At 39.8% G+C, this 25,735-nt stretch overlaps 3 protein-coding genes across 12 annotated transcripts in view; 1 reads left to right on the forward strand and 2 right to left on the reverse strand.

Moving 5' to 3' along the window:
* Positions 1–19,133, reverse strand: part of LOC105688770 (syntaxin-1A) — a 64,707-nt gene extending 45,574 nt beyond the window's left edge. For all 8 annotated transcript variants that reach the window (XM_048654483.1, XM_048654489.1, XM_048654487.1 and 5 more), the window contains exons 1-3: positions 18,929–19,133; positions 17,859–17,945; positions 7,714–7,813 (exon numbers count right to left, since the gene is read on the reverse strand). In XM_048654483.1, coding sequence (XP_048510440.1) covers positions 7,714–7,813; positions 17,859–17,945; positions 18,929–18,961 — 220 coding nt within the window. In that variant the 5' untranslated portion in view covers positions 18,962–19,133. The remainder of the gene's footprint in view (positions 1–7,713; positions 7,814–17,858; positions 17,946–18,928) is intronic.
* Positions 19,134–19,280: 147 nt separating this feature from the next.
* LOC105688773 (GTP-binding nuclear protein Ran) lies at positions 19,281–22,036 on the forward strand. 3 transcript variants are annotated; one of them, XM_012405308.3, is made up of 3 exons: positions 19,281–19,419; positions 19,938–20,396; positions 20,489–22,036. In XM_012405308.3, the coding sequence occupies exons 2-3, from the start codon at positions 19,965–19,967 to the stop codon at positions 20,702–20,704; spliced, it is 648 nt and encodes a 215-aa protein (XP_012260731.1). In that variant the 5' UTR covers positions 19,281–19,419; positions 19,938–19,964; the 3' UTR covers positions 20,705–22,036. The 3 variants fall into 3 exon arrangements, with proteins under 3 accessions (XP_012260731.1, XP_012260734.1, XP_012260732.1); XM_012405311.3 differs by lacking the exon at positions 19,281–19,419 and adding an exon at positions 19,431–19,479; XM_012405309.3 differs by lacking the exon at positions 19,281–19,419 and adding an exon at positions 19,608–19,765.
* A 252-nt stretch (positions 22,037–22,288) lies between these two features.
* LOC105688772 (elongation factor Tu, mitochondrial-like) lies at positions 22,289–24,645 on the reverse strand. Its single transcript, XM_012405307.3, has 6 exons — positions 24,526–24,645; positions 24,256–24,308; positions 24,010–24,172; positions 23,627–23,934; positions 22,891–23,552; positions 22,289–22,819 (listed from the first exon to the last, which is right to left on the reverse strand). The coding sequence occupies exons 1-6, from the start codon at positions 24,560–24,562 to the stop codon at positions 22,636–22,638; spliced, it is 1,407 nt and encodes a 468-aa protein (XP_012260730.1). The 5' UTR covers positions 24,563–24,645; the 3' UTR covers positions 22,289–22,635.
* Between the last annotated feature and the right edge of the window lie 1,090 nt (positions 24,646–25,735).

A 25,735-nucleotide genomic window follows, 5' to 3' on the forward strand; every position in this document is an offset into this window, starting at 1 on the left:
ACCCCTATGTATGATATTTATATATACACACGCGTATACGTATATCCATGTACAAGTCCTTGTCGTCATTTTTTCCGACGGTGTGAGAATATAAGGAGGCCGAAATGCGGCTGTGTGCGGAAAAGAACGAGAAAAAGGTGGATGTACGAGAGAGGCTGCTGGGGCTTGCGCGTTACGGAAAAATGGTTAAGAGGATGGCAAATATATAATATAGGTAAAGAGTGCAAGAGAGAGAGAGAGAAGGGAGGGAGGGAGGGAAATAGTCGTTCACAAAAGTGAGGTAATTCCAACAATTCTGTCCCCAAAAGATAGCTAGCCGAATCCTCTTCACCCTCCCAAAACCACCCCCTGACACACGGGCCAATCCTGGCGCAGCATCAAAAATGGCGGCAACGAAAGATCACCCCGCAGCGAAAAGCTCGAAGGCAGGAGAATATTAAATATTATAGGCTCCTTCGATATCCCGGGATAAGAGGTAATCGAATCTAATGAAATGACGAAATTTCGAATTGTTACACGGCGTATTTTGTCTGAAATTTTTTTCCCCGTACCAGAAATGAAAGTTGAAAACGAATTTACGTACAACCTAGTCAAGTGTTGAAAGTTTAGTTACCCCGGGGGTGATTTTCTTTCCCTCTTTTTTACCTATTTCTTTTTTTCTTTTATTTTCTTTTATTTATTTTTTTCTGTGGTTTGTTTCAACGGGGTGCGTGTCGAGTATCGAAGTGGTCGCAGGTTCAAAGTTACACACAGAGACACACGTGTAATTCGTTTCGGCAGGAAAATCTTATCGCTATACGTTTGTTAGCTCCGAGGTGAGCAAAACGCACGTCCCCGAGGCACCCGCAAAGACGATAAGAGCAAATGCTGGTCGTCCAGGATTACCTATATACTATTATTACATACCACCGACTCAGGTATAGAGTGCCTATACTAAAAGCGGAATTACTTTTGCGGTATACTCCATCCCTAATCCCCCTACCCCCTAAGCCCCCCTGTATAAAATATTTCATTTTCCGCGTCCGGTTTTTCGGTTCGCAGACGATAAAAGAAATTGCATCGATGAGTCAAAAAGAAAATCAGAGACAAAACGTAGTTAACAATTATTCATAGCCTGTTTTAATGGGTTAATCCGTGCAAAGTGCCTACTTTGAGCATCCTTAAGCCGGTCTAGCTGTTTTCAGAGAAAATATACACGGGCGTTGACACGTATGTACGCGAGTCGGTCGTATATGCGGCCTCGTATCGCGTGATGTGCTTGAAAATTTCTCTGAAGAAGTATGAGGTGTATATCACATGAATATATAGAGGTGTATAATAGTACATAGGCATGAACTGTCTTGCCACAAAGATTAACGACGGTATAGCTTGTGGTGAACCAAAGTATCCCCCCAGACGGATTTCGATATATATATATATATATATGGATTATGTACACGAGCTACGTACGTGCATATTCGAGCAAACTCAACGTGTCGAAAAACCAAAGAGGAAATTTAGAGAGGGCGAACAAACGATCGTTCCAATTTTAGTAAAAATCTTGGTACGTATACGCAGGTATGTGATAGCATGTACACGTGGCCTCTATAGTTGTGCGAACAATTATGGAGAGTGATGTAATGTATACGGTGCTGACGATGACACCTTTCAGACAAAAGCGTTTTACGATTTGCAAGATAATACGGTAGATGTTCTATGCAAGTAACAAGCGCTGCAGCGATTGTACAAGAACCGCAGCATTGTGAAGGTAGGTATACGTCGGCAGGATACGTACAGTTTCCGTTCGGAACAACGAAAATAACGTCGTCGACTGACGACATCGAAAACGTGGTAGAATACGGAGGAGAGATGCAATCAGGTGATTCGGGTACAAGAAAAAGAATTACAAGTGAACGTAGAATTCAGCGCATGATATCCAAATTTATCTGTGAAATTGATCGAGTTATCGCCGATTTTTCACTTTTCGAAACAGAAAAATTGAGATATCTTGAAGGGAAAAATTCGTAGCTCAATTTACCCAACGGATTCGTGTTCCTGAGGTCAAAATACGCAAGAAAAGTGCCCTACAATCCATTTTGATCCAAAAATCGAGAAAATCTAAAGGGATCCAAATCCAAAGTACCCCTTGAAATTTGGTCGATTTTCGACCAAAAAAAAATATTTTATTTTAAATGCTATTCTTATGTGTTTTGATCTCAGGAACCCGAATCCGGAAGTTAAATTGGTCTATCTCTAAAATTGATCGAGTTATCGCCAATTTTTCACTTTTTGTGGCAGAAAAATTGAGATATCTCGATAGGAAAAAATCGTAGCTCAATTTGGACAACGGATTCGTGTTCCTGGGGTCAAAATACATAAGAAAAGTGCCATACGATCAATTTTAAAAAATAAAAAATTTTGGTCAAAATTTGAGATTTTTCCAAGGGGTACCCCTTACGATTTTTTCAAATTTTGGCCAAAAATTTTTATTTTTTAAAATTGATCGTATGGCACTTTTCTTATGTATTTTGACCTCAGGAACACGAATCCGTTGTCCAAATTGAGCTACAATTTTTTCCCTTCGAGATATCCTCAAATTTATGCCAAAAAATGCGAAAAAATTAGGATAACTCAGTCATTTTTGCAAGTAGATCAATTTTTCTTCCGGATTCGGATTCCTGAGCTCAAATTACATCAAGATAGACTATGAAATAATTTTTTTATTTTTGACCCCAAAAAGCTGAAAATTCGCGATCACTCGCTCAATTTTAGAGATAGATAAATTTTTCTTTCAGATTCGGATTTCTGAGGTCAAAATACGTAAGAAAAGCATATTAAACCCATTCGAAAAAATGATTTAATTTTTGTTCAAAAATCGAATTTTTTTTGGTCCTTCAAGAGTAATCTCATGTATAAACAGCTCCGAAATCCAAATCTGAAAGCCAAAATCATCTACTCATGCAATCGATCGAGTAATCATCGATCATTTGTTGTTGGGAGCAGAAAAATTACAAGACATATCGAGTGGTTTTAGTCGTAGACCCACTTTGCTTCGTCGCATCTATGCATGGAGCGAAATATTCGAATTTCTCAATTCTCCAGCAAACCCGAGCTTAGCTGGAGTCAGGTAGCCCCACGGGCGAGCGGTTTGTTTTGGGGCGTCACCTCTGCTCAGCTCCCAAGGTGACGTCTCACAACAAAGCGCTACGCTGCTGGCTACGCTGACTCCAGTTCCAGCATAATAAAAATTAGACGATGTACTTCTTTGCCACATCTCAATCAATTTTTCTATTTGCTCTCCTCTCGGCGGTCTATGTCATTGCGCCAAAGGGGTACCCCTTGATTGAGCTATCTATGACATTGATCGAGTTATCGCCAATTTCCCACTTATCAGAGCAGAAAAATTGAGATATTTCGACGAGAAAAAATCGAAGATTGCCTAGAAAAAACTATTCGCATGCGTGACAAATATAATAATGTGACATTAAAAAGTAATTACGGGACAAAAATTCAAACGACGAATAAAATCAAACGCGGTGCGCGTGCAATGCTGCAATTTAAGAATGCATACACGTACGCATATTTCCATTTACAATTAATTGTCCATTTCTTAAACGTGTTTCCCCGTAGCATTAACTCGAGGATTAGAAACAATTGTAATTATGCAGCTACGAGGATAAAGTTTCTTTTTATAAATATGAAATATACACTGTATATAAGTTTAGCGAAGCATCTGCAGCTACGTACGCTCGAGTATAAAATATAATATAATTAACTTTTTCCCAATCTCTTAGTATGCCGTACATATATACCAATGTGTATATAGACGTGTATATATATATATATTAAGTAATTTTCTCATATATATGTATAAGTCTATACACAGGACTTTGAGAGAAGAGTAAATCTACGGGATTGGAGTTGCTCAAGTTAGGAGGAGACACGTTTCCAATTAGTAGTTGTGTAGTTTCCTGGTGCACGAGTAGTTATTTCTACAGCTAATCCGCGGCCCATTTCCTTGCTAAAGGAATAAAATGTGTAATATTACGTGCAGATTATAAAGTTGATTAACACACGCGATACAGGTGCAACAACGCAACCATGTACTGTAATACCTCTATCGGTAGCACGGCAAAAAATTCAATGAAAAATGACTTAAAAAATATTCCTAATAATTCTCACCATAGCTGCTACGCTGCCGTACATCGTTTCGCATATACCGTTGCATATGTGGTTGAAAAATGAAACTTATAATTTTACTACACATCCGCGTGGCGTCCTTCTACACGGTCAGGCCGTCGATCATGTGTGTACACGTATGTACGTCACACACGTGTATGTAAAAGTATATATGCAAACATATATGTATATGATATATATATATATATATACGTACTTAGAACACGTGTGTATGTACAGAAGACGTAGCAAAGACCGACGTAAACCGGTAAGATAGATCAATATTTCCCCGGGACTTCGACGTCCCTGAGAGAGGTGCAAGCGGATGTGTGGGATAAATCACAGAGATTTGGAAAAAGGATCCTGTGCTCTGTGTCACGTCACGTCCGATTCACAGCGAGTAGTGAAATAGAAAAACTGAAGAAGAAATGTATTTTCCCTTCAAATTAATCGTACCCACACGCGATTACGATATTACGATCGTAACGATTTTCCAAATACGTATATGTGTACTTGCAATTGAAGTACATTACATATTTTTCCTTTGAATAAGAGGAGCTTTTTTTTTTTTTTTTTATCGCCGCGAAAGCTTCAATGATCAAAAGCTCGACCGAACGAATTTTTTTCTCATTTTTTGTTGCTTCCTTTCGTCATATCACCCTTGAACAAAATTACGTGCATGTAGTACATGAAATATTTAGGTATTACACCGACTTCTCCGGTTATTCGAGCATTATGTACGTGTGTATGGCATCAAAGTAAATTAGTGAACGTAAATCGAAGCCTTATAATACGATGCGTCAGATTACACTGCGAAAGTTCGTGTAAATACGCGATGATGATCGCATCGCCACAATAAGATTTCGATGATGATTTTGATTTCAACGGTTGCGTATCCATAATGTAACCAGATAGAATAAATTTTTACAGAGAGACTGACCTTACGTTGCATGTCGAAGAGAAGAGAAAATAATTAAAAATAGATAAATAAACTAAAGAAACGAATGAACAAAGTTTCTGATACGTCAGGAATGAGGTTCGCATGAGAAGAAAAGTTTCACATCCAGAAACAACCCTAATTCTTTTATTATTCTATCTTCTTTTGATATCTCTCTATATAAAAATCATCCGGGGTCACGTTTTAATTGGACAACTCGACTGAAACTTTTATTTATTCATAAAAATACCTGTACGAATATCACGTGATGTGCGAGTAGTCTGGAGTTATAAATAAATCATGTTACTCTCGTTAAAAAGGATCCCATGGTAACCCTTTGATCCGTTGCATGTGTGACGTATGCAAAAATTATAAACGCATAAATACGAAACACCGAAGCTTTCAAATTCCGTACATGTATATGCCCTTGATAAAAGTACCGCAAATACGAAGAAGAATTTCAGGGCGGTTCGTTTAAATTTTTAATCCTCACGCATGAATTTCAACTCGGCGAGGGAGTCTGAGTAACGAAGAAAATAAAGATGAAAATTGAAAATGATAGCAGGTGGGATGGGTATAAATTAACTTTTTACTCATATGATAATTAATTAACGATGTGACAATACACGACAAGTGGTTCGTATAACGAGGTTTACAGGTGTATAGCAAGAGATTATTATATACGTGGAGTGAATTAACTATACACTTGAATTTGGTAATGTGTTAGCACCGATTTTGAGATTATAGTAATCGCTGTAATGTGATAAACCGAAACGAGAAGCTCAAAATTGACTGAATTAAATTTCACTAAATCCACGTCGTTTATATGAATCCGAAAAATACGTGATGCGATTTAGATCGGATGTACCAACTTGTTGGGGTAACTTATACGCGAGAAACAGGGATCAAGATATCAGATCACATGATCTACAATATTGTTTTTTCATCGAGTTTTTATTTCCGATCAAAAATTGAGAGAAGATAAATGAAAAGAGGGAAAAAAGGATTCCTATTGAATTACATCGACGGCAAAACGTAAGTCAGATGACGATATATGCGAGCCCCGACATCAACCCAGAACGCGAAAGCCGAGACCCGTCACTAACCGGGACAAGGCCGATTACTGTTCACCCCCAACCCTGAAACCTCTTGTAACGGAGTAGTAGTAGCTCGTAATTCTTTTTAAACGAAGTGTCCTCGCGTACGTCATGTATTATACGTACTATATGTTTGTACATTAGAGCTGGAATTAGATGAAAATGGTGAAGAGAGAAGCGAGAATAACGAGATAAAAAAGAAACCAGATCTGCACGAAACTGATATTGGAAATGTGAATCGACGACGAATTCTCAAAGATTCTAATGAAATTTTAATCTCAACGAATCTATTTTAATATAAAATAGTCGATCGCGTCGACGTCATACCCTCTGCATGTGTGTGCGAGACGGCGAAGTGAGGGAAGTAAGAAAAGATGAGGATGAGGTGTTTCAATCTGGCGTGGGTCCGCGTTAAGCTATTGAATAAAATTTTCTATGCCATAGAAGTGGTTTTCAAGGGGGTTTCGGTCGCGGAAGCTTCGAAGTCTGCAGGTGAGGCGTGATTCAAGGGGGTTTTGGTAATAGTGCCGGTGGAAAAAGGAGGCGAACAGAAACGGTTCAAGAAGTTACGAGACGGCGGGACGTGAATAGCTGAAAAGAACGCGAAAAGCGAGACGACCGTGCGCGATATATGAAAGTATAGGTAACATATATTATAGATATACACGTACACAATAAATGTGTGCACATACGTGCCGTGTACGCCCGCATATAATATGGATACACGGGGTTTAAAAGTGTAAAAGCAACCGCTGCGCTGCACTCTCAGCTTGCCGAGAGACCAGCGAGCAAAACGTGATGGATGAAAATCGAAGGGGACGAAATTTCGAGATTTGAATCCACCCCAAAAGTGCAACAAGATCTTCCTCCATCTCGAATTTATATTCCTCGTGAATAGAGTAGAAAAAAAAAAATTTAGTAAAGAAACTCGCCTACGTAAAAATATAATTGCCAATTATCTGCTCGATTAAAATCGATCCGAAAATTTTTATCGAACAGACAAATAAATGGACCGACAAGAAGGCGAGGTGATAAAGCGTGGTAAAAAGAGACATGAATGACGCTTGCATACGCTGTACACGTATGTATGCGGGGAGGAATGACGAAACGTCTAGTCGCATCCGAGGTCGCATCAATATTACACAACTAGTAGCGGACATTAGCAGCAGAGAAAAGTTATTCGGTGTACACAGGTGTTTGAGTTTGTAGGTATGTAAGAGATCAGTGGACGCATACACAGGTTATACTATAAGGTGAATTGCACGTCGATAGCATTGCAGAGACATTTAATAAGGATGTGTGGGCATAAAGTGAGGGCATAGAACTTTGTAAGGGATCGTTGATTCGCCAATTAATTATAAGTACTATACAGTCTGGCATTCAGACGATATAGTCCGTGTAGAAAATAACACCGGGGATTGAAGTTTCGAGCATATCTTATCAACGAGAAACTTCAGATAGCGAACCATGAAGAATTTTGTTTTTATCTTTCAAATTAACAGATGGAATTTTTTTACTCACTTTCATCTGTCTGCGGCGCCGACAGGATGGCACTGTGTTTCTTCTTGACTTCCTCAACATTCGTCTGGATCTTGTCTATCATTTCACGAATTTCCTCCACCTGAAAACATCGCTAGAATTATTACGGAATAACAGGGGGAGTAGTACGCGTTACAGTTGAACGAAATTTCGTTCGTTCGTTCCGTTATAATACAACTGAGTTATACTCAAATTCGAGAAACTACTAAAACGTTCTCGGGTATCGCGATAACCAATACTGATTGGAGTTACTTGATAGGAGGAAGAAAGTTCGAATCCAATTTCGTCGGTGGTACTAGACGCTTTCCAACGTCGAACGCAGTCCGACCAACAACCGACCGACCTACCTATTTCTACCCTCTAAGGGCTGGGGCCCTCCCAGAATATAACCGCGATAAAGAAAATTGGCTACACCAACGCCCATGGGACCATCGAAGATGTATCCATACCCCGAAATTTTCGATTTCTCTTGTCTCCGCACACGTCAAACGTACGCGGGGGCAAATTTTTGTATCCGTGCGTCCAAAATTCGTTATTTCATTCCATTTTCCAAGTCGAGAGATGTGAAACGTGACGTATAATAATTTATGTCAAGGAAGTTGAGTTTAATTTAATAATTTTAATTGAACGAAATGAAAATTTTCGGTATTACGAGCACGTAAAGTGGAGCAGAAGCTGACTATGGATTTTGATAATTAAATTATACACGTATTAAAGCATCGCCGTGAACGAATAACAATAAAAGAACAGCGTGTAGTGGTAGGTGGACAGCGGCGATACGATATGCGAAATTGTAACGGCGCATCATCTGAATAAATTCAGCGATACACAACTGGAACAATAATTCGTTAGCTTTTCCCGCAGAAGCTGCAGCAGCAGCAGCACAAACCCAACGCCAATATGGTACGGCAGCGTAATCCGCACGCGTGTTAATTAAAAGCCTTGCTGCGGCAGCGACAACTGAAATTGGTTTATAATGTCAACTGTCAACTGCAGGTACCTAGGATATATTCAATTCCAATATCGCTATATTCGGGTAATCGATTTATAGTTTGCAAATTCAAATTTCTCGCCTCAAAATACATCAGAATATCAACATCGGAGGCTATACGGTCTTGGACAAACGTCGAATTTGCTTGAAAAATTAGAATAGTTTCTACCGCAATTGGGAACAAAATTATCAGCAATCGTAAAACTGCATTAGATATCGTTAAGTTTTTTTCTAATTCTTTCGTGTCTAAAAATATTCGTTTTCGATACGAAATTGCAAATTAGTTGTACGTTACGTTCGCGAATGATTACTGCTCGAGTTGATACGTTCGGAGTAACACATGAGATCACAAAAGGAAAAAAAAAAAAAGGAAGAAAAGTAGGAAGGGACCGTCCATTTGTTACGAGTCGACTCCCAGGTCGACCCTGTCGAGCCGAGGGGGTGGGAAAAAAATAGAAAAGGGAAAACGAACCGATATAAAGATTATACGGAGAAGTTTTACCATTACCAATATAGTAAATTTCCATCGGACGTGAAAGATGAATGGTCATGTATGACTAACAAGTTTTTCTTCACCTTTTTATCACGTTCTTTTTATATTAAAATATTCTGCAACGTTAGCGTTGAAATTCATAGAAATTTTATTACAATCCGTCTCGGAATTGTACACGTAAAGTGCGTCCGGACGAGATATCGAAAAATTGAGAAAGACATGAGTCATCATCTTGCATTGCGGAGGACGATGCCAAGTGGCGCGACAGACTCCAGCTAGTCTGGCTGGCTGATCTCGAGAATGTGGAATACCTAGTCATGTACTGTATAGGTACGTACGTACGTGTATGGGGCGTAATAGCGGATATAAAAGGAACGGTAAAATTGAATAAACAAAAAAAGGAATGAAAAAAGAACAAAAACCCTACGCGGTGACGGGGACAAGGGTTGCCAGTGGCAACTGATTGTGATCGTTAAAAACGGGGTTGGAAACCTCGAAGCTTGCAGTACGAGCAGCACGAAGGTCGGTAGTTCTGTACAAAAAGGGCGGTTTTAACTAACCCGCGAAACAATGAAATTAAAAAAAAAAAAAAAAAAGATTAATGAGAGAAAGAGGGAGGGAGAGGGAGGGAGGAGAATGAAAAACGATATACGCGGTGTACGCTAAGTTATTAATCGTCCGAAACAGCAGTTACCAAGAATTCTGAATAAATTATCGACGAGAATTGAATCTGCAGAGTTTGAAGATGTTTTTCGATCATTTTTTCATTAAACCACGAGACGGTATAACAGTTATGTAAGAAATAGGCGTGGATGGTGAACTCGGGCAAAGATTAACGAGGAAAAAATACGTTGATTTTCCGAGGAGGATAAAAATTTTAAAATTTCATAAGCACGTGAAACTATCGCGCGGTGCGATATCGCGTAGCTATGCAGAAGTATGCGAGTCGCGATGAGTTCAGTCTGGGGAGTGGACGTTGTGGGTACGGAGAGAATGTGAAATTATGCGTAAAATTTCTGGGTCGTTTTCTGGAATTGCCATTCCAAAGGCTCCCCGCGATCCGGCTTCTTAAAATTGCAACTCAGCTACGAGCGTACACACGAGCCTCACCCACGAAATTCCATTTTTATTTACCCCATAATATTACCATATTATACGCGACTAATGGGAAAAATCCCCTGCAAAATGGCACCCGCGTTTTAAACCAAATCAGCGTAATTACGTTCAATTTTTTTATACGAGCTGCTCGAAAACGAGAAATTCTCAAGTAATCGCCTCGTGAATAAATTCAAGTGTGCCACATAATTTTCCGTTTGTCTAAGAAATAGGAAACCGATGTATGATGTGCGAAGATCACTCCGCGCTCTTCGCTTTTTCCTCGGATGATATCGCGGGCAAAAAGCGGTTGATGGCTGACGTGAGTCTTGGGTTCACGGAGGGTAGTTCAAGGGATGCCGGACGTCCGCCCTGTACTTCGCCCCTCGATAACAGACACCTGCGTTTCGCGCTCCCTATGTTCGTGCTTCACTCAATTTACCAAACGAACGTGATTTCGATTTCGACCTGGTTTTCCCTTATTTTTTTTTTCCCAGAACATTATTTTATCTGTATATCTTTTTTGTTCGATGGTATTCGTTACGATATTTTATTCATCGTCGTCATCATCATCGTCGTCGTCGTCGTCGATAAATTTATGCTTTCATAGATGCTCGCATTTTCCAGCTACTCTATAATTCTCATCTATTGGCGCAAAACGGCGTTTGAGAAAACAAAACTGAAATGAAATAGATTTGAAAAAAAAAATAAGAGCAAAGGGAAGAGGAAAGAAAAATGTAACGCGAATTGCGGTGGTGGGTACGAGACCGCGTTTCGCACAAAGAACGGTAAATACATAATACCATGCGGAGTAAAGTACAATACCGCTGATTGCGGTGGCCCGGAACAAAGTATACCTGTATATACGTATGCAGGATACATACGTACGAATACATATACCTATGTGGGTACCGGAGGTATGTAGAGGATCGGGAGAAAAACGAGACGGGGATTGAGGAAGACAAATAAAGATGTAATACGAAGAGTACGAGGGAAAAAAGATTGAGACGATGTAAAAAAAATGTTTGATTCTTCAAACATTTGGAGGAGGCAGAATTATTTTAATACCCTAGACGTGGAGATGAGGGGGGGATGAATACGTCGCGATACTATGCGCAATGCACAGATCCATGCATTTCAGGAAGTATAGAGAAGACGAATTTCAGTGTTCGAAATAATCTACTCCTCATCGCTCGATTTATAACGAGAAGTATTGTTTGCGGAAAAAATTTCATTCCAATATTATTTTTAATTAGATCGCTCGTGTATAGCTGATTTTACCTCACACGGAGAACGGCGATCCGACACACGCAGCGGCGTTAGCGGTAGAGGGCGATTAGATAAAACAACATAATCAACTATACATTAAACATATTTACGCATCGGTGTGCCTAATGGTAAATTAAAAAAGAGCTCTAGAATAAATTCGAAACATTGATTACTACTTGTTCGTTTTACCCGAGAAATTGAAAAGGACAAAAAATTGGTAAAAGGAAAAAAGAAAATCCCTTTGGAAAAATGCTTCGAATAAAAGAATCCCTTTGCGCGATAGAAAAAAAAAAAAATCCCCGCATCATCGGTCCTCGGAGGCTATTAGTGGAAGATGGATTAGGGCAGGGCTGTGGTATCCGACCCAATGTAACGGGGAACGAGCTGCTACTGTTGCCGCGGTCCATTGTGAAAACCATCCTCAAACGCCAACTGCGTTTACAATGAGGTGTTCTTGTATCGTGCGGTGTACCGATGAAACTTTGCCCGACGTAAAATCAGCCGCAGGGTCATAGAAAATCACAAAAGTTTCTTGTGTAAAATGAGAAAGAAAATTATCGGAGAAAACTTGTTTGAAAAATTACGGAAAAAATTCTTTCCAAGCGATCAGGCCTAGACGCTGGCGTTCTACACGGACGAGGCGAAGAGACAGATTCAAAATTTTCAAAATTTCTCCGTCGTTTCTTCGTTCTACCGCATAGCCTTATATCACGTCCCACACCCTCTCGTAATATCGACGCGGTATACCTTATACATCCACCTCGTCGACGGACTATAACCGGACGAATTTACATTCTATTTCGAGAGGCACAATCTACCACAGACATGCCAACCGTACTTTGACCCGATGTCACCCTTCGTTGTGGATCACCAGGTCAATGTTTTCATGCTCATATTCTACACCTATTTAATATTCTCGGGGTTGTAATACACATGCTCGTATCAACCCGTTTTTTATTCCTCAGTTTCCGTCATCCTCTTCAAATTCTACAATTTTCCACCGTTCAAAATTTTGCTAAATTTCTATCACCGACTGAAACTTGACTCAAATTTTCGCCTTCGCCAAAAAATTTAGCGTTGAGACAAAGAGACTCGCGCATGTACGTCGGGTATATATTTTCTATGTGAGAAACGTAGACCTAGGTGATCCTCTGAAGAGCATCTATGTACGTACATAAGAAGAGAACACGCATATAATTAGGTCGAGGGGTTTTCACGAAAGAGGTAGATAATAGAGACGAAATTGTGGAAGCATGCGGGTGGAAGGAGGTCAACGTATGAGTTAAATGCCGTGAAAAAATAAAATTTCCCCCGAGGTGTTTCAGCTCCGTATACGATCCGTGTGTCGCTCTATATCGGAATTATTTTTTCGCATTCAAATCCCTCCATCTCTATTACATTCCCGGTCTATGTAACCTGGACGTATCGTACCACACCGCGTACATTCGACGTGTCGATCAGCATTCGCACATCAATCGCCATATATTTTTTTTTTCCTTTTTTTTTTTGCCAACGATGACCGAAGTTTTCGACACCATTTTTATTGGTGTCGATACCGATTCGTCTATAAAAATCCCCCGGGATACTTCGTACGTACACATTTTTATTCATTCATTTGAAGTGAGTTTTTGTCGCGTAGTTTGTTTGTTTGTTTTTTTTTTTCGGATATCGTTGCGACGCGCGAATATCGTAGAGAAATTTTTTGACGCGTTTAGATTTCCCCGGCATAACTGTCTAGTAGATGTACGTAGGTAACGTTAATTTTGTTGCAATATTGAGTTGGGTCAGGTCAGGCATGTCGAGCATCTACTATCCGTTCCCTTCACCCTTCGCCCAAGTCGCCTCTTCTCTTCCTACCCCAGTTTGCCTTCGGATGCCACAGCGTGTACGGGAACTACGTGGATACATGACGCGCTGTTCGTATAAATTAGCTACCGTTATCGGAGATGTTTGACGCGGGCTAAATTATCGGCAAATTAGGGGAAAAAAACGACGACGACGACGACGACGACGACAAAAATGAGAGAAAAGTAGAAAAAAAATCAACGCGGACGAAGCCGCGCGGTATTCGAGGCACCGATCGATACACGGTTTACCTGTATGAATCTATACGGCGATATTAATCAGAGCAGGTATTATCGATTGAGAATTTTTTTACCAGCCGTTTTCAGGTCACGTGTATAGGTAAAATCGGAAAAAAATCTCAGAATATAGTTTTACACACGATATTCGCGGTGGAGGAAATATTATACGATCGGTGCGCGATAGCTAAAAATAGTTTTGCGAGAAGAAAATATAAATTTCTAACGATAAATCGCGGGCTAGAAGAAAAAAAAAAAAAAAAAAAAATCACAGCAAAAAGAGAGGAAATAATAGTTAGGATATTGCGTGCGGCATGAAAGTGTGCACAGATATCGTATACACGTAAAAGGTATTACTCGGTTTGCTATAATCGGGTTTCCGCCGAAATGTATAACGTCATAGCCGTTCTCTAGCGTGGGTCGGTAGCACAGTAGGTAGAAGTGAAACGAATTCTGGTTCAGTGACTTTCTCGGTTTCCTTAAACTAATTCTTTGTTATTTCAAGAACAACGTAATTCTTTCCGTATCCTCTGGTGTCCGCGTAGCGATACCTTCGGGAAAATTCGAGGGAAAATTAGTCGTGGGCGAGGACTTGTAACCCTGCATTTCTAATAGACGTATATACGAGCATAGGTGTACGTGTGTAACGAGTATTCGCCGTGTACGTCATGAGAATTTTGCGCAAGGTGGTCCGCCAAGACGACAACGTCAACGACAACGACGCCGTTAGTTAGGGAGAAGGAAACACCAGCGGTGCCTAATGACTCCGATAATTTCTCGGGGATTCCTGACGTCGTTAGGCAGAGAGCATGCAGCCGGCATATTGTCTCCTGCCTAATGAACTCCGCAACGAAGCCGACGACGTTCCGTTCAATTTCTATGATATACCTAGCCCTTGCCGCTCGCGATCGTCGACGCAACGACGTTTGTATAACTGGAAGGCGAAAAACCAGAGTCCCATTTCGAACGAACGAATAGCAGAGAAATAGGAGAATAGACGAACGAAAAAAGTTGTTGGCAATCGTTCGCCAATTACGAATCTAAAAGAGGGGAAAAAAGGGGCAGATAAACGGATGTGTTTGATCCGACGTATCGCGGGCAATGGATGAAAACTGTTTTTTCACATTTGATTAATGCACCGCATAGAGTGCACGCGATACACGTTGACCCAGTGTGTATAGCCGATACGCGTGTTAGACACACACATTGAATAACTATATTCTCACGTGGTACGATTAATTTTGTATCGCATCAAAGTATCAAAGTAGCATGGGAATGAGATCGATTTTTTCGCAGATATGACGTGGCTGCACGTCGGTACCACACACGTAAACGTATTGCCATTTGTTGGCCCCGTATCGTGCGGTGTATACATGGCCGATGGATTGATCGCCGAGTCAACGAATAACGAAAAGACGAGAGAAATAAATATTCGAATCCGATACAGCATGTTGTAAATTTTCTCTCGACGATTTAAAGCGAACTTCTGAAAAATCGTTTATCTTTGGGGTAGAATTAGCTGTACCTTCGCCGGTGGTGGTAAAAAGATTTCCTTTGAACGTTTTCCACCTGAAAACCGCTCGCGACCGCAGCGAGTGAATAGTTGAGCGATACGTACGTGCAGTTTGTGTAAAGGTGTGCGGAAATCTAGGCACAGTCTAAAGGTTTTAGATGAGCTGAGTTTCAACTACCGTATGAACGTATCGCGGTAGGTCATGGCGTATGAGAATTTCTGGAGTATGAGAATTTTTTTAGGGATGCAACGAGAAGGAGAGAGATACGTGAAAAGCGTGAGTAGTAGCGGTGGTTGCGAATATGGCAATATGCCAGCACGGTCCGCAGGTAGTATAAGGTAGTAGGATATGGATAAAGGGATAAAAAGCAGGTAGCTTCCAGTCGTGTCTATCTGACGTTCCATCTCCTAGCTATACGTAAACTGCACTCGTACGCGACTTGTAACTGCCACGTAGGTATACGCGACTTTGTTTCCCAGCGAATATACGTTTACCAAATTCAGGGGTGACATTACGAGGTGGTCGGAGTTGAGGGAAGAGACGTGGACTACAGCGACCGTATAACGCGCCTCCAGACAATTGCAGTTAATATCTTTATCATTTCGCAGCCACCTATTTAACTTTTCAACTCTCTCTCTCTCTTTCTGCAACTGGGCACGTACGTATATGTACTCTGTGCACGGTATTTGGAAACAGCAGTCCAGAGGAAAAATCTGCATATCATTCCCGTTACGTGCTTATCACAGCAGCTGGTAACTACCGGGCAGTAGCATTGCAATTAACTCATCTCTTGCTTTCGTGCGTTCGCATCCGTACGAATCTCGTCATTTTCGTGCCTATTTAACGCCACGTTCGAATTCTCTCTGCATAATTTGGCGGACTGCACCGCAATACCTGGGGACCGAGTTTCCGAGCTCGCAAATTTATTTATTCGGTTCTCCCAGTTTTCCTCGTTACAGATTTATTCCACCTACAGCAAATTTCGGCAGTTGTACACAGCTGCTGTTGGTTCCGCTTAATTCGTTGAACCGTAAAAACGCGAGACCCAGGGACCCGCTGCTACCGCTGATGCAATCAACCGCACAGAGACTGAATCGATGCAATAATGATTCCGGGAGTGGGAAGATGGTAATTACAAAAGTCTAACCGTACAAACCGTTCGCTCGGCTAATTCTCTCTGACCGGTAAGTGGCTGGTAATTTGACTTTTATACGGGAGTTAATTTAACTTTGAAAATTTTCGCCGATAAATATTTCTGCTCGCACCGCAGCAGTTTTTACAGGAGGGCGTATTTTGGAAAATCGATGAACGTTGCGTCTACGTACGGAATTCCGAATTCTTTAGAAATTTGAAATATTATACGAAACGGGAAAATATCCGCGTATAAATTTGCCATGTGCGGAGAGAATAAAAATCCTGGGAAAAGCGTATAACTCACGCGGTATATGTTGCAATAAAGCGCAACGTGTATTGATATATCGAATCGATTTGAATAATATTTATTCACTAGTTTCTACCGAGCAGACGTCCCCTTTTTTCGGTTTTACCTAACCTTGGACCGTATTGGACTGCAGGGGCTTTGTACCAAAATATTTGCATACAGAGAAATCACGAGCAAACGTAATATATAATATTTCGAATCATAGTTTCCTCGCCTATTTTTCGCATCTACGCCTTGCGTGCGAAACCAAAAAAAAAAATAACCCTACACAGGAAATCGATGTAGATTGAACTCGACGATTGAAAATTGAGGCTCGTTTTTAGGATAATTATAAAAATAATCTACGCATAAGTATAGGCGTACGATGTATGTGGTACACGTTAAGTACGGAGAACGAAATTTAGTAACGTACGTTTATTTGGAGCAAACGTCCATTAAAACTACGCTATCGTCGTGAATCATATGAGACTTAATTGCTAACCTTGTGAAAATGAGTGTTTATCACACTGTCAACTCAGGTAGTATACGTATAATATTGCTGTCGAATTTTTTTTTTTTTTCATTCTCCGACATATTTAGTATCGCTCTAATTATAACATTCGTCGGAGATGCGACGAGACATCTGAAATTTATGTCATTAAAGGAACACATCGGATTGTTTCTTCATAACGTTTTTCAATTCGATACCATATCTACGCGCTCTAAGCTGCGTGTATAAAATTATTAGAAATAATCTAGCAAAGGAATTGGAACGAACTGGTACCGAAAGTTATCTAATTCGTAACGATTTGTTAATAATCAGCTTTGGTGTATCGTAGCTAAATTAATCGTAACTGAAACTCACATGTTCAGCTACTCTATTGACTGGTCGAAGTGGATAATTCTCATAACACAATAAGTCAGTGTTTCATTTTTTTACATTTACACGTCATTACATGAATCACAATTAGCAATTTTTCAATCGATAATTATGCTTTGCTTTCCCTCGTTTCTCTCTCTTATTCTTCTGTAACTAATTAATTATGAGAGATAACCACACATGGTGATACATATTTCACGACTGATAACAGACGGATGTACTCTTGTCAAGATTACTTTTCGAGCAATCAATTGGCTCACACATATTTACCAACATTGGACGAACAGGTTATCATGGAATGGACATAGTATTTGTACACGTGAGAGTGTACGATAGTTTTTACATGTGAATCTAGGAAAGATCAATTGAATTATCTTCACTCACCTCCGCAAAGAACTCTGTCATGAAATCATCCTGCCCTCCAACATTGACGGACACCTCGTCCGCCACATCGTCATCGTCCGACTGAGCCTAAAAAAAGATCAGAACAAAATGAATATAAATGATTCGTTCGTTATGCAAATTATTATAGAATGAGTCTTTTTTTTTTTAAAAGATGAATCGAGCACGGTTCGAGGCTGTCGAATATTAGTAAAAAATAAATCTCCATTACCGTGCAGCTATTCTTCTAGCAAAAAAGAATGACAGATCAGTATCAACAAAAGCAAATGTTGAAGCATACAATCGACTGTCAATCAAATTTGCGTGAAGTTCTATTTTTAAATATTTCGTAACACGGTGTCAAAGTTCAGGTGAGTAGGTGTAGTTTTCAATTTCCATAGGTATCAACATACGGTTACATGTGTGTCGAATATTTAAATACAAGGATTTCGCAAAATCGTGAGAATTTAATTATCGCGATGGAGAGCAGATTAGAATAGGTTACGGAGAAATGCAAATAATACTAATAACGATGAGATCATCCCCGATAAGGGTAATTACAGGGTGAAAATGTAAAATTAAAATTCTGACAGATACACATAAATTAAAGCGAGGAAAAAGGGGTGGGGCATACAGTAGGCAGTTAGTCGTATATGTATACGATGACAGCTACGTAACTATTAAAGTTTTTGAGCTGCACCTCGGTCAGCAGCTAAAATACAACGATGACGCGGGAGCAGGGAGACACCTGTCACTTAAGGATTAAGGATACCGGTGACAGCGGTACCAGGAGTACCGATGAAAGCATAAAAACTATGTATTTATGGACACGATACATCCTGGAACGGTACACCCGGTGTAATGAGGGACAAGAAATAACGGACATTTTACAGGAAAAGAGACTGTAAGAAGCGTTCGATGAGTACGTGACGGAAATTTCTCAATCCTTCAAATTCTGGAGTAGAAATACAGTTGATGAGAGACGTCATGAGGTTGTGTAGGACAGACATAGGTGGATTTTATTGGGTAGATATTTATTGCAGGCATGTTGGTGTTGTAAGTTTTCAACTTACCGCTACGAGGGCCGCTAATCTATCTTTGGTCATGTTGTATCACGTGTTGTGAGTCACTGGGCGTGCAGCAAAATCCACCTAGTAAATAATCCCATTCACTATTTTATCCATGTACGATACGGAGCACAGCCACTAAAAACTAAGGAAACGGACACACTAACCGCGAGACACGATCATAAAATCGATACTTCTCGCGAATTCGCCTCTGCTTCTGCAGTGCCGTCATATGACTACGCGCGTGCGTTAAGTGACGTCAGTACAACGCACAACAGATGTCGCTTAATTTTAACGTTTATTTAAATTGCTGATAGACTGGTGATTGTTTTATCAATTATTATATCTGTTAATTGTAATTATATTTTTTTACGTACTATGGATGTAATCTTTTGATTAATCAGAGAGAATTGTAATTTGACGAATGACGAGTTGTCGAACCGCCGTTCGTCTACTCAGAGGAACGCCATTGTGAGCCATAACGACTGTGGAGCAGGGTAAGTTTTATCGCCCATTTTCACGTACATCGTATTATACCGGGAAATCTTGTTCTCGCTGTAAGATATTAACTAATTTTCCCAAATAGTCGTAATTATATTTCGACGAAAGATCGCTCGGCATGTTAAGTACCCGAAGATTAAACCGGTATTTCAATATCAATTTCCTTGGCTGCATCGGAAGGGCGCCATTTCTAGACTCACTTCGGAATCCAGTAGAATTTTCCAACGTTCACAACCGGCGCGTGCATACCCACGCCGAATACAACCGGCTTATTTTTACATTACGTTACTCGTTGCTTCACCAATTATATTGAACTGAAATCACTCTACATCGGATTACCGGGTATTCAATCTTCTACTGGGTTGATTTAAAGCACGTTTACAAATCGTGACTACAGGCAATCATATAGTCTGGAAGTCTCCTTCATACATTCAGTAGATCACTCACCCTTCTTCAGATTGGGACGTTTAACTCAGTATCATTGATCTAACTTTGCATTGATCTTTGATTGCAGCAACACACGATCCAAACATACCGCAAAATGGCCCAGGAACCTGATATGCCAACATTCAAGTGCGTCCTAGTCGGGGATGGAGGTACAGGAAAAACGACGTTTGTCAAGCGGCACTTGACTGGTGAATTTGAGAAGAAATACGTTGCAACGTTAGGTGTGGAAGTGCACCCCTTGATTTTCCACACAAATCGAGGGCCGATCAGGTTCAACGTCTGGGATACAGCTGGCCAGGAGAAGTTCGGAGGGCTTAGAGACGGTTACTACATTCAGGGCCAATGTGCGGTTATCATGTTTGACGTTACGTCTCGTGTTACCTACAAAAACGTCCCAAATTGGCATAGAGATTTGGTCAGAGTCTGTGAAAATATTCCCATAGTATTGTGCGGTAACAAAGTCGACATCAAAGACAGAAAAGTCAAGGCAAAAAGTATCGTCTTTCACAGAAAGAAGAATCTTCAAGTGAGTTTGGTTTCTACATAATACCTGACCACTTTTTTATCCGCACAAATTGGACCTGATCATTAAACCGGTATTTCTATTTTATGTTTCAGTATTACGACATCAGTGCAAAGAGTAACTACAATTTCGAAAAGCCATTCTTGTGGTTGGCTCGCAAATTGATCGGTGATCCTAACCTTGAGTTTGTGGCTATGCCAGCGCTCCTTCCACCTGAAGTCACGATGGATCCACAATGGCAACAACAAATTGAAAAGGACCTCAAAGAAGCTCAGGAGACGGCGTTGCCTGAAGACGACGAAGACCTTTAGTTTTCTTCCAACCCTCTGTGCTGAAGACCTCGTCGTGTAAAGGTCTTGGCGAGCACCTTACTCCAGGTTATATGCTGCTCGCCTTTAAATATATCAGTCGAAGGAACTTTATTTTATGGAAATAATACAACATTACCCAATTTGGAATCACGAAATCGTCAATAATAAGTCAGAAACATCAAAATTACCAGTGATTGTAGTTAATTTGATCGCGAAATTTATTCGTTTTCCAATCGGTGATTTTCACTTGTTCGTTTCAAAAAACTTTTTTATTCAAATGTTGATAGATAGATACTTCTAGATAGTTAATGTCACGCGTGCTAATTTTTATCCCTATTCTTTCTTTTCCCGGTTAATATTGTTGAAATTTTTTGATAATTCAAAATTACGGATAATATACGCTTATGACTGATCGTAAGGATACTTATGAATAATAATGCAGCAAGATATTGTTTATCATAAAAAGGCGAAGACTGCCCACTGCACTTAACTTATTATCAATAAATAACTCTGCTTTATTTTTTCGAAAACTATTGTTTACGGAAATAATTTTTGTCCCTCTAACAACAAAAATTTTTATCGATTTTCTTTTCCAAGCCATTCCTACAGTGCTTTTGACTTTTGTAAAACAAAGTCCTTCGATTGCATAAGTGACTCAGATGATGATGAAGATGAAAATGATGATGATACGCGTTAGCTCACTATAAACTAACATTAAACTTAATTACAAGGAAACGAATAAAAACAAAATCTACAATGGTATTTATTGAGTAATCGGATACTCTAGAGATTGTCTGTTGTCTGCGAGTGTGTGTTTGTTGCAAGGGTAGATTATTAATGAGATAAAAATTTTTAAAATACTAATAATCGTTCCACGAATTGTACTCGAATGAACAGAGTATGTTGTGTCTGTCGACGTTCTTGGGGACTGTTTACTATTTTTATAAGCGGAGGTGTATGTATGCTTTGTTTAGCTTGATTAAAGAAAAGAAAATCAAGTACGAAGGTTTGTTTTCCCGTTTGATTAATTTTTTTCCTAACAAAACCATGAAGGGGAAAAAAGTGCGCGGAAACTCCACAGATTGTAATGAATAATACAAATGTCAAAAGAATCTTGAAAGAATTGTTAGCAACTTTCTTTTTTATTATAGATAATAATAAATAATACTAGTGATTGTACCGACCTTGTAAATTTCGTGATCCACATCAGTTGGTTTCATTCGTTCATTTCCCTGCTAATTTTCACCTGAATAAATGATCGAGGAATGAAATTGTTGGGTTCGGATTTTACTGTTACTACCTGTGAATCAAATAAATCAACAATGACACTAATATCCATGGGTATTCTTCCATCCCCCTTTAAAATTGTTCCAAATCTATCCAATGAGACCGTGTAAAGGTCGATATTCACACGAATTTCTCTGTTTCTAGTATTAGACGAGTAAAATGAAATCCTCGTAGTTTGAGGTACCGAATTTTATTTGATAATGATAATTATCTACATGAACTACCTTTACCGGCACCTGGAGTATTCGGGGTTTTACGGTGATGCTTAGTATTTGATTGATTGAATAAGACCCAGGGTACATTTAGTTGTTTAATTCAACTCACAGAAAACTAAAGTAAATGACAATTATACTGATACTATTCTAAAAGGTTATCGTTAAAAATGCAATTTGAAAGGCGAAAGAATTTTAATTTTCTTCACTGTATTATGTATCAATAAAATTGTTTTGTAAATGTAGATGGTATGCAAGGGATCAGTGATAGAACTGTGGTAAAAAATAATACCAGACTAAATTTGTTTCCTGTATTTCTCTGTTTCTGGGGAAGTTCCTGCTCAGCCCTCATATCTCCAGGACTTTCCTTTTATTCTGTCGAATGATAGCCTGAATGCGAAAGTGAAGTTATAGCATACATCCTTTGAGAAATCACTTTTGGCCCTCTCGCTTTTGGCGAGCTTTCTTTCCTTCCATTAGCCCTAATCTTTCAGTTTCAGTTAGACACGGCAATACATTAGTGATTACACCTGTGCCAAGAGTCATGTTGCCATCACGTATTGTAAATCTCTGACCTTTTTCACAGACCATTGGCTTGAGAAGTTTTAGGTTTAACCTGTGAATAAAAGAAAAATAGTGAGGTGCATTTCAACGAATATCTGACCTTCGTGACCAAGTATCTCTTACTTGCTGTCTTCTCCAGGCATGACCATGTCTTTTTCGGGTATAGATACTTGGGCTGCACAGTCCCACGTTCTCGAAAACATCTGGAGTTGCATGTATTTCAATAGGGGTTTACTTCTACCTCCTTCTTCCTTGCTGAGAATATAGACTTGTGCTTCTATATTATCCTGTGGTTGTACAGTTCCGGGCTTGCAGAGGACCATGCCTCTCTTAATCTCCTCCCTCTTAATATTTCTAATCAGAGCTCCGAGCTGATCACCAGCCTGAGCCTCTTCCAATATTTGTTTGAACATTTCCACTCCGGTTACGGTACTTTTCATGCTTTTGCCGTAGCCAACAAACTCGCATTCCATACCTTTCTTCAGTCTACCACGCTCCAACCTACCCGTTACTACTGTTCCTCTACCAGGAATAGAGTAAACACTTTCTACAGGCAGCAAGAAGGGCTTATCAAGTTCGCGAACAGGAGTAGGAATGTGTTTGTCCACCTCTGCTAGCAGCTTAAGAATTGCTTCTGAGCCTATCTCAGGATTTCTTCCTTCTAAAGCACAGAGAGCACTACCCAAGATAACTGGTGCATTTTCCCCATCATAACCCATCTCGGTCATCAGTTCACGAATCTCTATCTCTACTAGCTCTGCCATTTCAGTATCAGCTGCATCGACCTTCATAAATAAAAAACAAATATGGTTTTGGAGGTCCAATTCTTCTGAACCTTGTTTCAAATCAGCATCATTACCTTGTTGATGAAAACAACGACATGATTGATACCGATTTGTTTTGCCAAGAGCAAATGCTCTCTTGTTTGTGGCATAGCCCCATCAGTAGCCGCGACGACTAGAATAGCACCATCCATTTGTGCAGTTCCCGTGATCATGTTTTTTATGTAATCTGCATGTCCAGGACAATCCGTATGTCCATAATGACGATTTTCAGTTTGGTATTCAATATGTGCTACATTTATGGTGATACCACGAGCTTTTTCCTCGGGTGCATTGTCAATTTCATTGTATCCCTTAGCCTGTGCCATTTCCTTATCGGCAAGTACTGAGTGAGAAAATGGTCAGGTATAAAAAAACGTTTGCCATATCGTTAGCAAAATCGTTATATCAATGAAACTACCTCTAGTAATAGCTGCGGTAAGTGTTGTTTTTCCATGATCAACATGACCGATAGTACCGACATTGCAGTGAGGTTTATCTCTAAGAAATACTTTCTTTTCTGCATAAAATCTTTGAGCTGTTACTGTAGGCAGTAAGAGTCTCGTGCTAAGTCGCCCATGTCTCTGTTAGAGATAAGGAATATAAAAACAATTCGTTGCTAACTACAATATACAGTAAAACATAGAAGGCCGATGGGTCAACTTACGTGTGGTGTCAGCTGACGACTCAATACAATCTGTTTAATTGTGTGCCTCAAAGCTGCAACAGAGAGACAGAAGATTCATTGATCACAAGTTCTTTCATCTTCTTATACTGTATACTAGAGCCGGATTATAACCTAAACTCAATTATGAATCTTAGCAGGGGATTGGTGACAGCACACAGCGTTTGGAGAATTACAATTTTTAGAACATTATTAATAACACGCTACGAAGCAATGATGATGGCTTATATATTCTACAAACTGCTGGCTTACCGGGGCAGAAAATGGTACGCGCAGAGACCAACGCCATGATCAGGTTCTAACCAAGAAATAATTGTACAGCATTTACCAAAAAGACCGCTGTGGGATCAGAGCGGCTGGCGCTACTAAGCTAATGCTAGATAGGGAGCTACTTGCTTACGTAAGGAAGGCGGCTTCCGCCAGCCTTATCTGTTGCAAGTATTATATGAAAAAAAAAATTATTGCAACTGAACTATTACACAATTTGGAGATGTTCATAGAATCAATTTTTTTTTCTAACGAATATTCGACTCAAGACATGAGGAACTTGGAAAACTTTTCGTTGTGATTTTGACTGAATGAGCGCTGCGCGGAACACGAATATAAATATAAAAACGCTAATTCGAACAATTGGATTATCGTGCACCAAGCTTGATTAGTTTGTTCTTGCATCTTACGACTCTTTATAATTATTCTATAGAATATCCACGATTTCCTCTCACAAGAAAAATTCACTTGCTGAGCAGAAATGAGAGGAGACACGAGATAATACTGGGGTTCATGAATGAAGCTGGTGTAGGAGTTCAACAACACCGGATATCCCCAGCTGCAACGTCGTCGACGAAAAGAACTCACTGATGTATATAATAATATAAACTGCACTGTCCAATTCACCATTATAAATCTGCAAGCTGTTCAACAGCTCTATTATCGAATAACTTATGATATGATATGCTCATCCTTTGCACCCCTGCAAAGTGAAACGAGATTCGTCTCGGTTGTTCAAAGATTTATCATTACCTATTCGAATTTTTGATAAAGAACTGAATATCTTACTGAAATTAAAAATCGAATACACATCGCAAAGTCAAGCCTGTCAAAAATAATTTCTAATTCCAATAAGCTTCGTGCATTCCTCGATCACATACGTGGAGGATCGAGGATCGAGGATTCAGAAGTTATGACACATTGAAATCATTTGCATGCTAACAGCGTCTTTGACTGCTTCCTGCACAGTCCGTATGTCCCAAACCGCGCCTACAAGACGTCAGAAATAACTTGATAAATGTTTCCATCATCATTTGTCCGTGGATATAATTCACGCCTTATATATTATTCGTACGCCTTACGTCTTACGGTACAATAAAAATGGATGGGTTGTACGGTACATGCGACCTGCCCTTTCTCGCCGAGGTATTATTAATCTACTCCACACGTACTTGCTTATGTAGGTGATACAAAA

The sequence above is a fragment of the Athalia rosae genome, chromosome 4, assembly GCF_917208135.1.
Source record: "Athalia rosae chromosome 4, iyAthRosa1.1, whole genome shotgun sequence".
Lineage (NCBI taxonomy): Eukaryota > Metazoa > Arthropoda > Insecta > Hymenoptera > Athaliidae > Athalia > Athalia rosae.